Source organism: Brassica napus, chromosome A2, assembly GCF_020379485.1.
Source record: "Brassica napus cultivar Da-Ae chromosome A2, Da-Ae, whole genome shotgun sequence".
NCBI classification, from domain to species: domain Eukaryota; kingdom Viridiplantae; phylum Streptophyta; class Magnoliopsida; order Brassicales; family Brassicaceae; genus Brassica; species Brassica napus.
The window spans coordinates 3,117,152-3,133,554 of NC_063435.1; the positions used below are offsets into that span (position 1 = coordinate 3,117,152).

The 16,403-nt window shown below is 38.1% G+C and overlaps 2 protein-coding genes and 1 pseudogene across 2 annotated transcripts; all 3 read right to left on the minus strand.

Moving 5' to 3' along the window:
- Positions 1-5,434, minus strand: LOC106425791 (importin-5; the record flags this gene model as incomplete). Its single annotated transcript, XM_048761209.1, has 19 exons — positions 4,098-5,434; positions 3,789-3,992; positions 3,602-3,706; positions 3,445-3,510; positions 3,202-3,366; positions 2,986-3,060; positions 2,757-2,911; positions 2,443-2,578; positions 2,276-2,345; positions 2,007-2,134; positions 1,869-1,925; positions 1,477-1,662; positions 1,293-1,385; positions 878-963; positions 721-787; positions 579-645; positions 355-491; positions 164-255; positions 1-64 (listed from the first exon to the last, which is right to left on the minus strand). Coding segments are annotated over exons 1-19 (3,180 nt in total), but the record flags the coding sequence as incomplete, so codon positions are not given.
- A 1,411-nt stretch (positions 5,435-6,845) lies between these two features.
- On the minus strand, positions 6,846-13,905 carry LOC106425702 (annotated as a pseudogene).
- Positions 13,906-14,142: 237 nt separating this feature from the next.
- LOC106425835 (chaperonin-like RbcX protein 2, chloroplastic) lies at positions 14,143-15,887 on the minus strand. Its single transcript, XM_013866558.2, has 5 exons — positions 15,440-15,887; positions 15,282-15,373; positions 15,070-15,127; positions 14,558-14,623; positions 14,143-14,472 (listed from the first exon to the last, which is right to left on the minus strand). The coding sequence occupies exons 1-5, from the start codon at positions 15,701-15,703 to the stop codon at positions 14,350-14,352; spliced, it is 603 nt and encodes a 200-aa protein (XP_013722012.1). The 5' UTR covers positions 15,704-15,887; the 3' UTR covers positions 14,143-14,349.
- Positions 15,888-16,403: the final 516 nt, after the last annotated feature.

A 16,403-nucleotide genomic window follows, 5' to 3' on the forward strand; every position in this document is an offset into this window, starting at 1 on the left:
CTCAAATACTGTTAAGATTTTTGGGAGATACTGGTTATTGGGGCCTAGAAGGTCCACATCTTGCCTGCAAGTTGATATCATCGTTCACACGTTTTAAATAGTCACAATGATTGCCAAAAAACAAGAAGGCTAAGCATATTAGAATGCTAAACCATTTGATTACCTCTCAACCATTGAGCAGAGCTGATCATGAACCACTTTGGCTTCCATGACATCATTACTTATAGGCAAACAGTTCAACCACGCAGGAAGTACCTAATATTTACCCAAAACAAGTTGACTTATTGATCATCAGAAACAACCACATGAATTCGTACTGAGCAAGCAGCGGGAGATTGCGTTATCATAAGCTACCTGAGAAGAATCGATACTGTCACGGTGAAATTGGCAGATCTTTCCCACAGCGGACACAGCATTATCATATGCCATGGCATTTTCAGACTGCCGAGCATTTGGATGCTGTATCACAACATTTAATCTTGACAGGGCCTCTGTTGAAACAAACAAAAAACGTGTTACAACTTAGCTCCAAAGCATGTATACCTCAAGAACTACCAGTGGCAAAAGGTATTACATACCTCCAACAAGAGGCTTGAATACAGATCCGCCAAACTCAGCACAAACACCAAGCCCATAAACGGCAGCCTTAGAGAAACAAGAGAGTCCACAAAATTGAGTATACAGCTCTAGAAACACCAGTTACCCAAAATGCGAGTATACCTGTCGAACATCTGCGCTCTCATCATTGCAAGCTTCCAGTACGAATGGAAGATAAGTATCATAATATCTGATAAACAAATAGCAGAACAAAACGCATAAGAACACTAGATACTGAAAACGTACAATGTACAAAGATCCAGTAAATGCAAATCCTTACTTAAAGGCAGCGTCACGGCACTGTTCAGCAACATCATCAAAGATGCATATTGCAATCCTTCTCTCTTCAGCTGTTTTATCCCTTCCCTGAGCTCAACGAATACAACCCACAATCAATATCAAAACACAAAACCCAGGCCAACTAAGATGATATCGTATCAGCGCCATTCCCACAGCCACATATTATAGAAACTCTATTCACCTGAACTACACATATTTAGAAAGTCTACTCATTTGACCATGGTGCAAAAATCTTCTACAGTTATTCACTTGTGCTACATCAATCTTAGTTATATGTTAGGAAATACACGAGCTTCTCCCTATAGCAAAAACAAAAGATACTCCTGACAATAAAATTCTCCACTTAATATCATGCAGCACCAAAAAGGAAGACTTGAGTGATGACAACCACTTACCCACATAGGAGTTAAATAAGAGGATAATTCATCGAAGTAAGGCAGAAATGAGGCCTTGAATGTCTTTACCAGTGTTCCCAATATTTCTCCAACCTATGTGCAGACAAATTTGAATAAGAGCATTGAAGATCGTATAACCACATCATACTTCCACTTGACAAAGGTTGAGTCATAGAAAACTAACCTGATCAAAAATTTCTTCCTCTTGCTCATTTTCCTCTTTAATGAGCTCTCCCTCTTCAGCGTCAAAATCTTCAGCATTGGCCCTCTCTCCCCTCTCTTGCTTCCTACTAGAGCTTGCTGTCATAACTTGCTTTACTTCATCAATTATGGATCTAATTTTCCCTTCGTCCAAAAGATTTCCAGAGATCTGAAAAATAGTGACAGGTTATAAGATACCATTTCCAAATGCAATGCTACGATTAACTCTAAGAGGCACATAATAAAGACTTCATTCAAAATAAGTTATCTATCACATACAAAACTACCAAAGAAAGTGCAACATTATCAAATCGAAATGCTGGAGAGGGACATGCGGCACATAGTACAAGGAACGCATTGCTGATGAAAAGTTACCTGCAAGCATTCATTGAGAGCTTCCAACATACTGACACAGATCTCTGTATCAGGCTCCTACATAAAATTCAATCATCAGAAATAGATCAAAGCCAAAAGAGAGAAAAAGAAGAAAAAATGAACAAAATATACACTAACTTTATGCAAAGCTTCCAGCATGGCAGGAATAATGTAGTCAGAAATCTGCTTCAAATATGATATATCGGGCCCACCGGGCTGTCCTTTCTCTATTGCCAGTTTGGCTGAGCGCATTAGTTCCGGCATGGCTAGAAAGAATAGATATACAATTAGTTAGAATTATGCTATACAGATCCAAAAGATTGGACAATAGACAATACGTTTATAATCCAAAGGAGATTGAATTACTGGTTGACAAAAAAAAAAAGATAATATGTTTACTGATTTACCTGACACAGCAGCTCTTCTAACTTCTTCGTGAAAATAGAATTTTAGTAAGGGAACCAGTGTAAGTGCAACCTACAGTATACAAAATCAGCCCACAAAATCAGCCCACCAGTTCTCCAAGAACAATAGCGGGTAGTCACAAAAACTGGAGTTATCTAACCATACTAACCTGATCAACCCAGGGAAAAAATCCTTCTTTTAACTCATCAGCATAGCAACAAAGCATGTTACAAGCTGTGGCTTTTTCCTCTAGGACACTAGTTTTGATTCCTATTCTTTTGTCCCCCAGGATAATCGTCTCCATGCTGCATTAAACAAAACATTAAAACATGTCACATCATAATAGGGGAACAGAAAGATCGCTCCTGACATTTTTTCACAAGAAAATAAAAATAGTTCTTTGTGCCAAGATTACGATATACTAAAAGTAGGGTATAGAGACATCACAACAATCAGACGGAAGTGTAAAGAAGAATGGAAAACCTTTCATCATCAGAATCCTCTGCTTCATCTTCTGAATCAGCAGATGTAATTGTTACATCTGGTTTAAGTTGAGCTGACTGAAGCAAAGGAGGCATCACCACACTCATGTATGGGAGGAACTCTTGGCCTAGACACTTGCAAAGCCGAGCCCATGCCTATGAAAATGTAAGGTAAATGTAAGCAAGTGAATTTACCACAACGGCCTAGCAAAGTTGTAATCAGAATTCACCTGTAACATATAACTCGTTATTGGATCATCTGCCTCCAATTCAGAACCTTGCAATGACATAAGCACTTCCATGACCTGGAACAGACATGCAAAACCGTTTCATGCGACATATGAATAGGACGAAAATCATATAGATAGCTTGACGAGAATAATCTATAGTACAAAAACGAAATCACAGCATATAACATCAATTTTGAAAATTGATTTGACCTATACCTGGATAGCATCTTGCTTAAATCTGTCCTTTCCAACTGCCATTCCAACAAGACTGATGCATTCCATGGATTTGGCACGAAGCATCCGCTTTGATTTGTCAGTTGCGTTCATCAAAATTGTTTTGAGATAAGGCATGACAACATCATAGTACTTTTGGAAGTGTTCCTGCAATTTTAGATCATGTCAGATTAGGAGTTGCATGAAAGGAAAATAATAGATGCAACATAACTTGTTCGCATATACCTGCGATGAATCAGCAACTGAAGCAAGAGCTGTTAACGCTCCTTCTTGCACCATTTGCTTTCCATTCTAATTGTAACAACATTATACTCCAAAGTTAAATCGTTGAGCGCAAACCATTAGTCATTTCTTGTAAAAAAAAGTTGCACAATTGACTTACTTGTAGGAGCACAAGCAACTTGCTCACAATTCCGTCTAAATAAGGAGCCAATATTTCAGGTGTACAATTTTCACTGAAGTTGAGCACTGCTGAAGCCGCATGAGCCTACATAAGATCACATAATACTGCTTTAGGAGAACGTCAGAAGATAATATACTCAGATAAACTGGTTTAGCAGGGATCTGACCTGCACTCGTGGATTCTGGATATCATCCATAGCAGCAGCAAGTGCAGGGAGCACTCTCTGATGATGTTGGTTCTGCAAATCTGGACCCAAATCTGTAGACAACTGTCCAATCGCATTAATGGCTGCCCACCTTACTCGAGGATGAGGACTTTGAAATTGGCTCAAAATCATGGACACCACTTGCTCTAGATTTTTAATCATCACCTACATCAAAGTTCAAGATACTCAAGATCAAAAAGAAAACTAATGTGTATGATCGGCAAGTCCTCGCCCAATAAACAATGCCAGTTGCCATCACAAAGCATTTACCTTTGAGCAACCTTCAGCAATCTGAGCAAGCGCAATCAAAGAAGCGTGGTGTTTCTGCCACTCAGAGGCAACCAAGTAAGCAGAAAACTGCTGATACGCAACCGGAACAATAGTGTTCCCTCCCAAGGCAATCGCTAACCGATCCAAACACTCTTGCCCCATGCTATAGTTGCTCGTCTCACCAGCGTCCTCGTCCTCAGTCTCAGCGCTGTACCAAGCAGGATCGTCCTCAATATCCTCAAGCATCTTCATAAGAGCCGCAAACAACCTGTCAATAAACTGAGGCAGTTTCCTAACCATCCCAGGAGCACGCTCACGCGCCTCAGCAAGAGTCACCAAAAACTCAACCGCCAGGTGGCGCGTGCTCTCCTCGAGGGATTCAGCCTCAGCGATCTGAAGCATCGAGGCAACGATATCAACAAGCTGCCGTCTGAGGAACCGTGGCTCAGTACCAGCCAATTCGATGAAAAGCTCTAACGCCTCCTGCGCGGTGGCTTCGTTCCCGTTGTTGAGGGACTCGGTCAACGTCCTGATCATCGCAGGCAAAACGTCTTGGAACCTATCGCGCTCCGTTGAGTTTGACAGACACTGAACGAAACTAATAACGGCGTTAAGCGCCGCGATCTTAACGTCGGAGCTAACGGCGTTACTACTCAAGCACTGGAGAAAGACGCCGTGTAGATGCTTGATGTGAGGAGTCAAAGTCTCCCCAACGTACTGAGACAATTGCGCTAAGATTAAAAACGCCGATTCCTGCAGTTTCGACGAGTCAGACGCCACGCACTGGAAAACGAACGGAAGCAGCTCCGGCCATCCGTTCTCCGGGAGGATCCCCGAGGCGAGCTCGGAGACCGTATCGCAGATCTTCTTGGAGATCGATTTCGCCTCCTCGCGCTGGATGCAAGACATCATCGACGATTTGAGGGAGGATTGAGTGGGGAGGGAGAGGCGGGGCCAGAGGTAAGCGTCGTCGCGCGTGAGGAGCTTGCGGAGGAGGACGGCGGCCATGGCGCGGCCCTCGGGGTGAGGGGAGAGCTGGAGGAGGTGAGCGAGCTTCAAGGCGAGGGTGTCTGGATTGGTCTGCTTGGCGAGGTTGAAGAGAGCCTCGGCGGAGGAGCGCTGCTCGTTGGATGAGGACATGAGGTGGGAGATGAGAGTCTCGAACGGCGCCGTATCGGAGCCGAGGACCATCGCGAGCTGCGCTTGCTGATTCGCGTCGGTAGCCATGGGAGGTGGCGGCGGGAAAAACTAGGGTTGAAAAGCTGTCTCTCTCCTCTTATTAGGTGTGCGAGTCTAGAGAGAGAGAGTAAGCGGAATGAGGAGGGATGAGGTTTCTGAAGAGATAATTATATATTTATTATTTTATTTTAATTATTATTTTTATTTTTTTCAACTAGTCGTGATTTGAGGTGGTGTCTGGCGTGGGCCGCGCGGGTAGCCCATTTTAAATTAGAGAAAAGAAAAAGCAAAGTACTAATAATATGTCATTAGCTGTATTTCCAACTATTTATGTATTTATATAATTAAAAGTTGGCTTTTAATATTTTATTTACGGAATATATATTTATTAAGTAATAAAAAATTATTTAAGTCCACATTCTCAAATGTAGTAAGATTTCGCCTGGTCTAAGGAAAAAGATTTTTGGTTATTCGGAATATGCTTGGTCAGTTGTACTACTTTCTCTGATGGGCCAATTCTCATAAATATATCATTTTATAGTTTTAGTCATAAAAACAGACCACAACGAAGAAAGTTATCAAAATATTACATTTAATAAGTAAAAAAATTCTAGTACTCTAGACAAATAAAAAATTAAAAAATTTAAAAAAAAATTTAAAAAAAAAATTCGAATTCGAACTTTTTCTAAATTTTTTTTTGAAATTTTTTTTTACGAATTTTTTTTCAAATTTTCTTATTTTAATTCGATAATACTTTTTGAAACTATTTTTAAATTTTTTTTTTCAAATTTTTAATATTTATTTTTTATTTTATAAAATTTTAAATTTCAATTCCAAATCCCACTCCTTAACTCTAACCCCCTAAAGTTTGGATTAGTTAACCCTAAGGGTATAAACGTATTTTTACCTCTTTAATTTGTGACCAAAATTTTTTTAGTGATATCTTTGGGTATTTCCCTTACTAGATTTTGACATACGCTTTTATTTTTCTATTAAAATGATAACTAATTCATAATTATAAGAAAATATGTTTTAACATTTCATTATGTAATAAATATATAGTTTTGTTGATTTTTTATGTTTAAATAATATTATTCTATGTTGAAAATGATTTTAAAATTTATAAATTAATCCTCATATAATTTTAAAAATGATTTTTTAATTATAATTCTACTGTGTATTTTTTTTAATTTATTCGTTGTTTGAGAACGCGCAGTTGTCTCTTTTAAAATATTTATTTTTATAACATATAAAGTTGTACTTTAAAATTTATATCATGTGTTTTGTGAATTTGTTTAATAGTTTTTCTATATGTTTTGGATTACCAATATATGAGCAAAATATTAATTTTGATCCCCCAAATTCTTTTTTGTTGCAAAATTCACTTATAAGTTTTTCTATATTTTTCAGCGATGCCAACTTATAATATTTAGGCTTTCTAATGTTTTAAAAACTAACCAATTCAGATGCGAATCAGTGATTCACCATTAAATTAAAATTTACCTATTTGCTAGGAACAAAATCTATAATATAAGTAGTGGAGCCGATTTTAAACTGGTAGCAATATAATTGGTTTTAATGACTTGGGTGAATTTAATTTTTAAAAAAATTAAATAAGAAAATGGCAATGTCTTGTAAATAACTTGAAAATTATAGGATTCTGTTTTAATAGTATTCATTTTCTTACATTTTTAAATACTTTCATATTGTTTTATTACTCCGAAAAACATTCTTAAATTATTTTGACTTAATAGAAAATTTTACAAAATTACTGTCAGTATTTTTTGGTGTTTTAGTTTCAAAATTTTGAGTTAATCGTACAAAAAAATGTTTGATTTATGAGTTTAAACATTTTCTATGGAAAATTTGTTATAACCAACCAAAAGGCCCAAACAATAAAAACATTTTAAAAGAAAAACATAAAAATCATGTCTTTGAAAAATCATCATAAGCAATCAAATCATCCAAAATCCAGCATAAATAAAAATATCTCTACCAAAAGCATAAATAAAACAAAAGAGAATCCTCTAGAGAATATTCTCTCACTCAGGAGGACAATTGAGCATGACCTTGATGCTTTGAACAGTTTGGCTAATCAATCTACTCACTTTGTCTGCTGTATTCTCACTCACATTTCTGGTCTTACTATTTTCATCAGAGATAAGAATCTGAAAAGCCAACATGAGTACAGTTCCCCGATTGTTGTCGCTTGAGGAAGGATTGGAATATTCAAAGGGTCGACTTCCCCAGAGGCAGCGATACTCATTGTAGCCATGTCGAGAGGAGAGTACACTATCATGCCTCCTAATGCGTCCATGTAACACTCTTGTAGCACCATCATCGTCTTGTGTGGTTCTTGTACCATATTCTGTCCAATATCCCATGGTGGTGTAGGCTAATATTGGATATAAATACAAGTAAGGGTTTTGGAACAAGCGCGTCCACCCAACGCGCTCCCAAATATTCTCTCCCAACCCTATCTCCTCGAGCTCGAATCTCTGGTTTCACCTAGCCTCTCCGGCGCCGATTTGCGTCGTGAGAGGGCTCACAAATCTCCCAACGAGTCCATCTTTCCATGCCTCAACCCTTTGCTGCTCCTCCTCTGTCTTTCCTCCTTGCACGGTGTCTCTGGATTCGTTAAATCGTCGGGAATCAAAGATGTCTTTGATTTTTTCTGGAGTTCTGGCGAGTTGAGACGAGTATGGATTATCTTTGGGGCCTTGGGTCTGCTGCTAGTCACCGATTGCGCTCGGATCTGGGTCAGATCTGGGATCCGAGACCCGCCGGAATTCCTGATGTGTCGCTGCCGTCACCGTTCTAGCCTCGTCGTCTCTCTCCAATCGGTTTTCTTCTATCGGCCTACTCCAAGGTTTGTTGTAGAGCTTCTCCTCTCTATCTAGAGTGACAGGTGGTTTCGAGGTGAGCCACCGAGGACCTCTGTATTTAGTTCAACAGACAACAACCATGGCGGTTTTCACAGTAAGCGTTGGTTCCTTCCTCTTGCTCTTGATGCTGTTCGCTTGGGTTTTGAGGACAACCCTATGTTACGGCGTCGCTTGCGTTAAGGTGGAGCTTTCCTGCTTCCTAGTTGAGTCGCCTGCTTTAAGGAGTTTCGAAGCTCCTTCTGCCCGTCACTTCCCGTGTTTCTCTGCTCCGACAGTTAGCTTTTTGAAGTTTTGATTCTCTACTGCATCTTTTGTGTCGCGTGGCCGGATGGAGCATGTTTAGACCGCCTGCGCTTGACCGTAACCTGTGCTTCCTTGTCTTCTGCGGTGTTGAGTCGAATCTGATCTTTGATTCCTGTCGAGATAGCTTTGGGTGTTTGTTCTATCGGCGTCCTCCTCCAGTGGTGTTCCGGGGTGAGAGCCAGCCACCTCCGTTGAAGCTGCTTGGAGCCACTTCGGTGAGTGTTCGAATGAACTTCCCTATGAGTTTTCTCCTGCTTATGAAGGTTTCTGAATGAGCTGGAAGCGCTTAGGTCTGGGAGTTATATATTGTTGTTTGTTGTTCTAGTTGATATCTTAACTTCAAGCCTACCAATGTCTGGTAACTTGAATTTAAGTTCTTAGGTTCTTAGGAGTTTTTTTAAACTTTTTGCAGCTTCTAAGTAACCAAATGGCTGTCAAAGCAGACTATGGCTGCAAGTCATCTTGTAACCAAAACTTTCATTAGAAATAATGACATTTACAATTTAGCAAAAAAAAAGGATATAAATACAAGTAAAGATTATTAGATGATTTATGTATACAACAACGAAAGATTAGTTATTAAGAGACAGTTTAGGGATTGTATGTACCTGGAGTAGGTTGATGTAGTTTGTTCCACTTGATCCGGTGAAAATGCGAGCGGTCTCAGTGATAGCGTTTCCATGACAAAGAACGTCCCACTGTTTGCATGCAAACGTGGTTTGTTGTTAAGACGCGACTCAAGACAACGATAAGAGGGAAAAACATGCTAATCTGAAGCTAATTTCAATAGGGGATAATAGCATAGATTAGATGTTCCATTCTTCGAGACCATTGGATGCATGCATGTAAAGGAAATACAGAAACCTATAGAATGCCTTTTGTCGTAGAATAAAAATAAAATAAAGAAACCTGGTGACGAGTGTCGTTGCTTCTCAGGCTGTTGAAGACTTGCAAAGGAGTGAGAGGGATTGAGAGACAAGATGCAGCACTGGCAACTAAACCGGGTATTTGACCGGGTTTCATGTTCATCCGGATCAAGATTCTGACTCCGCCTTTCGATTGCTGCGGGAACTCAATTTTCCCGGACATGATCAACATTTCGCTGAAGATTTTCACCATTCTTTCCCCTAATTTCATCACACTCTTTCTTCCTTCCACTGTCGGTATAGCTGTCAAAACATTATAGCTTTATCATTAACATCAGTGAGACTTTTTCCACTATCACAAATTAGAATACAAATTATTCGACATTATAATGTTAAGTTAATTTTCTTTGATACCTGTGAGACTTTTTCACTATCACAAATTAAAATATTGATTATAAGAAGAAATACATATATAATTAGTAAAGTTAAGAATACTTGAAACATACTTTCACTCCAGTCAGTAGCCGGCATGATTAGGATGGTGGAGAGAGCCATTCTCTCACACATTCTCTCAAGGGTGACGATCCAACGCCTAGCTCCATAGCCCGAACCGCCACTTACAAGCTCTCGATACATCCTATGTGTATCGGCTGTATGGTCCACTTCCACATGCTCTATCCAACTTACCTGAAATATTTCAGTAACATCAAATAAGATAATATAATGTATACATTTGTACGGATTTATAGACATGTTGAGATCGTTTGAGGCGATAGACACCTCGGTGTGAGCATTGGGCAAGGATCGGATGAGACAACCAGAAGGACGTTTATAACAAGACGGACTGACTTGGTCAGAGTTAACGATGTGTTGTGACACATCAGCAATAATCCAGAGCCCTTCACCGATCTGTTGGCAGCATCTTACGATCATAAACTCCCTTGGTGGCACTAGTGGCGACAATATGTGTAGTTGCTCCCATATCTATCAACATTCAAAAATATATCACATATATTAAGATCGAATCAGATTTTAGAGTAGGACCATATATAGTTCATAACTAATTTGATTGATAACATTTTTAAGTTCCACAATGAAAATACTTCTTACCATTTGCAAGACATTGCAGTTTTCTTTTATTGGAAGCTCGGATCCGAGCGTATGAATCATCTCGGCCTTGTTCACGATCGTTGGAAAAAGCATTTTCCATTTCTCCTACAATAAAAAAAAGTGCATGTCACATTTGTCTATAACTATGTCCAACAGGACCAGCACTAAGGAGTGTATCATTTTTCTCCAAAACACATTTAAACTATTGAAAACTGCAAAAATAAGAAGAAATGTCCGATTAAAATGCATTGTCTTCTAATTGATTCAGAAAAATATGTATAATATAAAGTTTGAGAATTCATATTAAAAACAGATATCAGATGCAAATGCAGCAGTTAATTTTCTCTAATTGATATAATCCTAGTATTTATTTTGCATAATTGAATACATACCAAATCTAAGAACATATCGATCAAGCTTGTTGCCTCAATAGGAACCACCGTGACATCTTTAGAAGACTCGACACGAGCACTCAAGTTCCTGAAATGTTTGATTGAGTGCGAGAACTTCTCATAGCTCTCTTGATCAATCACATATGTTCCTTCGATAGACGACATAACCCAAAGAGCTTCATCGGTAAGAAATAGCTGCTTAAGCTCTTCAACCGCAATTGCCGCAGTTTCAGACAGCTGCGGTATATCCATTTGGGATAGTAGTTGTGGTTGGATGGTTTGAGATTCTGATGAGCTAGGTTGCTCGAAGGGATTGTATGGATTCGTTCCGTATGAGGTGAGAGCTTCAAAAGTTTGCTGTCTTTGAACAGAAGTGAGTGAGTCCAACATGGTTTGTCGATACTTGTTCTTGGCTGCCACCAAGCTGTCACCCTAAAATTTATTTTAAAACATATGTATTAGTATGGATTATCAGTTAGAAAAAAAAAATTGCATTTTCATGATACTACTACTCCATTGCTTCAACTATATTATAATGGATTACTTTGTTTGAAAATAATCTTCTCGTTAATAAGTAGAGTTTACAAAATTATTATATTGAGCAATCGTTAATACATAAATAAAATATATACATCATATAACCAATAGTTTACTATTGATCTGATACGTGTAACCATATTCAACATACCAGTATCTAATTTTTAAGTTATTTATCATTTTCGAGTAGATATAAATATCATTTTGTTTCATAAATCAACATGAATAATATGATGATGCATGGATCAAACAAGTATCACAAAATTCTAATATTGATATATGTATTGGTTTAATAACTCTAAGATCCAATCCGGTGACTAATCATGGTCGAACCAATAAATAGATCCAATCCAACTATGTAACTAGTTCATGGTTGAATCCAGTTCAGGTCGGTGAAATTTTAAAAACACTAGTTTAGAAATGAAATCGAATGATTACCTCTAGACGCAGCTTATGGAGATTAGGTTCGCGTTCCTCTCCGCCGAATGGAGGACCGCCACAAGGTGGGCAAGTCACATTCTTTAAAGCCTCTAACATCGCAGCATTTTCACATTGGAGCTTTTCATTTTCTGCACGAAGTAATATGTTTGAAGTTCTCTCATCTTGAGCCTATAGCAAATGAAAAATATATTAATAAAATAAAATTTAGTTTAATATTAAATATAAAGAATTTGCTAAGATAGTTACTTTGCTTTGAGTTCTTTTGTTCTGAAACCAAAATTTGACTTGGTCTATCCCAAGGTTCAACTCATTGCAGAACTTTTGTCTCTGTGATTCGTTTGGATGAGGACATTCTTTGAAATACCTTCATTCATAAGAAATTAAAAATCAGTGATTAAAAAGTCAACAAATTTTCAAAACTAATAAAGATTGATAAGTAGATTTACGCTTCTAGCATCTGGATCTGTTGAGGACTGTGACGATGACAAATCCTCTTCTCTTTTGACATGGCGTTTACTGACGTATAGTGTTCGTTGTCTTGGTTTCCAGCACCATCATAATCCATTTTGTTCTTCACAAAGGAGAAGTAGATTTGCTTCCGTAACAATGCTGTTTTTTTTGTTAATTCACAAGTATGTGCGCATTTATATGGACAAGATGGTGCAATGCTAATTAAAAAAAATATACGTATATAAAATGGAAATGAAGGGAAAATATAGATATTACTATTAGAGTGAGTAACTATTAAATGTAAAAAAGGTAATTCTTAATTTTCTTTAATTCAAATATATATTAGAGATATATACTAGATTTGTCTTGTTTCTTTTTTACAAATATCAAGCTATATGGATTTTCCCATATTCAAATATTACACATTTGACCAGCAGATTGGATTGGATTCATCAAAATCATACCATCGTAATAATATTGGTCCAGATATAGTGTTGGGTTTGCGAGTTGATCTGTCCGTCGCTGGACGGATCAAATAATTTTTTATTCAGAAAAATAACCCATTTGACCCGTAAACAAAAAGTTTAAAAGACACATCTGCCCTGCTAAAATCCGCCGGAACTGCGGGTAATATTAGTTATATTAAAAATATTTATTTTAATTATATATTAATTAATTTTAAAAAATAAGATTAAAATAATATATTTATAATTAAATTTTTATAAATATTTTTTATATGTTTAATAATTTTTACCAAAATAGTTTTAAAATTCTTTTACCAATCAAAGCTGTTAGTACTAGTAGTATTTGATAACGAGCTGTCAGCAAACCAAACTCCCAAAACGTTTGCCAGTGAACCAATCAGCTTTTAGTTCGATGTGAAACATTTTTTTAATAATATATATTAATTCAACCCGAAAATCGGAATTTAGATCTGTTTACAAACAGGTTTTGAACAAAATTTTCAAAGTCAAACTATTACAAAACTAGCTTCGCCCGCCCACTAAATCCGGCACATTCCGCTAGTCCGTTTTTGAAATTCCTTAGAATTGCTTACTGTTCTCAACCATCAACCAGAATCCCGAAAAAGTGAGGTTCTCCTTATTGCCTCGGATGCTGAGATTTCTCGGTTCGTCTCCACAGTAGCTAGCTACCAATAAACTCCACCAAACTTGTAACCGTCACTATCTTTGAAGCGCTAGATGACCAATAGGGAGGGTTCCGGATACTTACCACACCAAGGCACGTGTTGTACGCAGCCTCACACAACGCTTGAAACCACCTCCCAACCAAGCAAAGAGGTTGTAAGAAATTTTGTTAATAGCTGACGCAACCGCCAAATGCTAACACGTAACACCGTAACCGCTACGGTTAAGAGTGGAACCTATCAAAGGTATTTGAAAATCAGCCAAACGCTTACACCGTAATAAGCATAGATAGCACTTGTGCACGGTGAGTTTAGATGGAGCACCACCGCCGAATTCGAGTCTAGCTTCGAGCTCACCAACTTCCCTGCAGTACTATCACCTGATCACCTCTCTTTCTTTCAGCTGAATCTCTCACTAGTCTTATGAATGATCTGATTCCTATTTGTTTCCTTCCTTTTGATCAAGTAGTGCCCACTATGATCCACATCACAACCTCTTATGCGTTGTCTCAGGGTGTATAAAGGGTTAAACCAATTGTTTCCTCCGAGTTAAACTGTCAGGAAGTTGTTTCTGTTATTTTCTTTTTTCATAGTGGAATCAAATTGGTAAGGTATAAATGAAATTGCTTCATGTCCAGTGCTATTAGCCTGCTGTAATTATTTGACTTTCATGATCATGTTTGGTCAACTAGTACGGCATATCAGTGTTAATGCGAGAGGTGTGAGCCTAAGGGATGACTGAGAAAGTTTCCGAGCACATGCAGGGTATAGTTTTCTTCCCCCTTATATATCATAAACAGTACATGCCAAGAAAGAATAGACACATATACACAATGCTCAATGACTGTAATCTTATATGTAAATCAAACTAAAGAAAACTCAAGGTCCTAAAATTATGAAGCGAGTTGACGAAAGCAAATGACTGTAGTGTGACAGCCTTCTTCAGCCAATTACCTCTGAGCTCGAGTCATCAGAAGGCCATATCACGGTCTCCATGAGGCGTTCACGCATCAACGCCAAGTTCTCATCAGATATATCTTGGTATATCTTCCCATGGTCGCATTTCTACAAGTAACAACAAAACTACACAAGATTAGTTTTGAGTCTTTTCTGGTTCACATGGCAAAACCGGAGAGGTGGGAGATTGTACCTTGATCCACTTGCCATACAAGTGGAGCCGCGTGATCATCACTCTTTCCGCAAGCTCCTGATTCTCCTACAAGTAGTTAAGACAGCATTATAAAATAAAACATCCAGTTTCTGTATTCATGCTCTCAGATGAAACAAGAAAAGTGCTCTTCTTTCTCGCCCTGATGATATACCAAGCTCTAAACAAGGGTGTACCTAGGGATGTACCAAACATAGTATGTCACAGAACATTTGTGATTATGATAAGAACAAAACCTATGAACTTGCTTATTCTTATTCCAATTCCCCACAGTAAGAAGACCTCTCAACCCAACGGCTCAACCAAACCCTTCTAGAAAATAATTTGCCGAGACAAGTCTTATATATTTGAGTCCTCACTAACTGCTCTCTAACCATCTCAAAGAGCTACGATCAGCTACAAACAGTCATACGATAACTATAGTAGACCCATAGTTAAAGTTTGAGCTGCTTAACTCCTTCAACTAGGAAGATATATAAACTAAACCTGATTACCTTGCCTAGTTTGCGGAGGAATCGTTTACCATCGGTTGGTCTGTTTGATACGACGTAACTGTTGTAAAACAAAAGCAGACACATAAAGATCAGAAGCCAAAAAAATGATCACCAAAGTGTTTTTGTTGATGCAATTCATCCTTATAAAGAACTTGGAGAGCAATAAAAGAACATGGGGTTTAGATCATGGAGAGCAGCAATAAGAAACTCACTTATAGAACCAAGTGTATCGAGGAGGATTCATTTCGTACAGCTGATGAAGAACCGTCCTCACAGCTTTGTAAGTGAAATAGTTTATAAGTTGCTGCAAAACAAGAAAAGTCAGAGACATAAACATTTTGACTCTTCTCAAAAAGACAATCTTTCTCACCGTTTTGACATCTCCAAAGGTATCATCGTAGTTCCCAGCAACGTCCTCACTCACAATCAATAGCTTCCTTTTGCTCCTCCGATTCGCTATCCTCGGTACACGCTTCGAAGAAAGCCTAAAAACAATGCTTGAACCAGCAAAAGAGCTCCCCAGTTCCAGCTTTCTTGCACTGCCAAGGATCTTCTTCTTGCTCCTCGTGTGAGCATCCAGACATAAACATGAATCCATCACCGATGAGTTAACAACAAACAGAGCACCCACCATTACTCCAAACAGCACAAAGATCAAAACTTTTTTTCCCTTTTCGGATCAGAAATCAAGAAACAGTTGGGTGGATCAATGGTAAGAATCAGAGCAAGAACAAAACAGAGAAACAGAACAAAAGAGAGAGAAGACACGAGTTGGGTGTGTAAGATGGAAAATGGCCGTTGAATACTAGCCAGTCAAAATCAGGGACAAGTTCTTTAGATATTTTATTATATTTTTTTTTTATTTCTAAAGGTATGATTAATCTTGGTCTCTTAGCTGAAGTTCTTAACTCATGATTTTGACTTTTTTTAAAAATATTTTTCGGCTAACAAACGGTTCTTATATTTCTTATTTAAAAGATCATTCTTATATATCTTATTCAAGAGACGATTCTGAATTTTTTTAAGTTGTCTTTTATCCGAAACTAAGAAACTGGAGTTAAGACCAACAAAGCAAAGGCAAAGTAGAAAACCACCGGGTGGGCTTTCGGGTTCACATGGACACGTTTGTACTTATTGTCTTCTTGTAACTTTGCGTAAACGAGGAACACTAAAGTAATGGACAACCTATATAGCACATGGCCATCTCAAAAGGAAGAGAGTCGCAACAGCCACGAGTTCGAGCTCAATCTACACGTGAATGGTCTCGAACTAAAAACGTGTTCTTAGTATTATAGTATGTGAATGGGTCAAAAAGACAAGTTTTTCGATCGGAT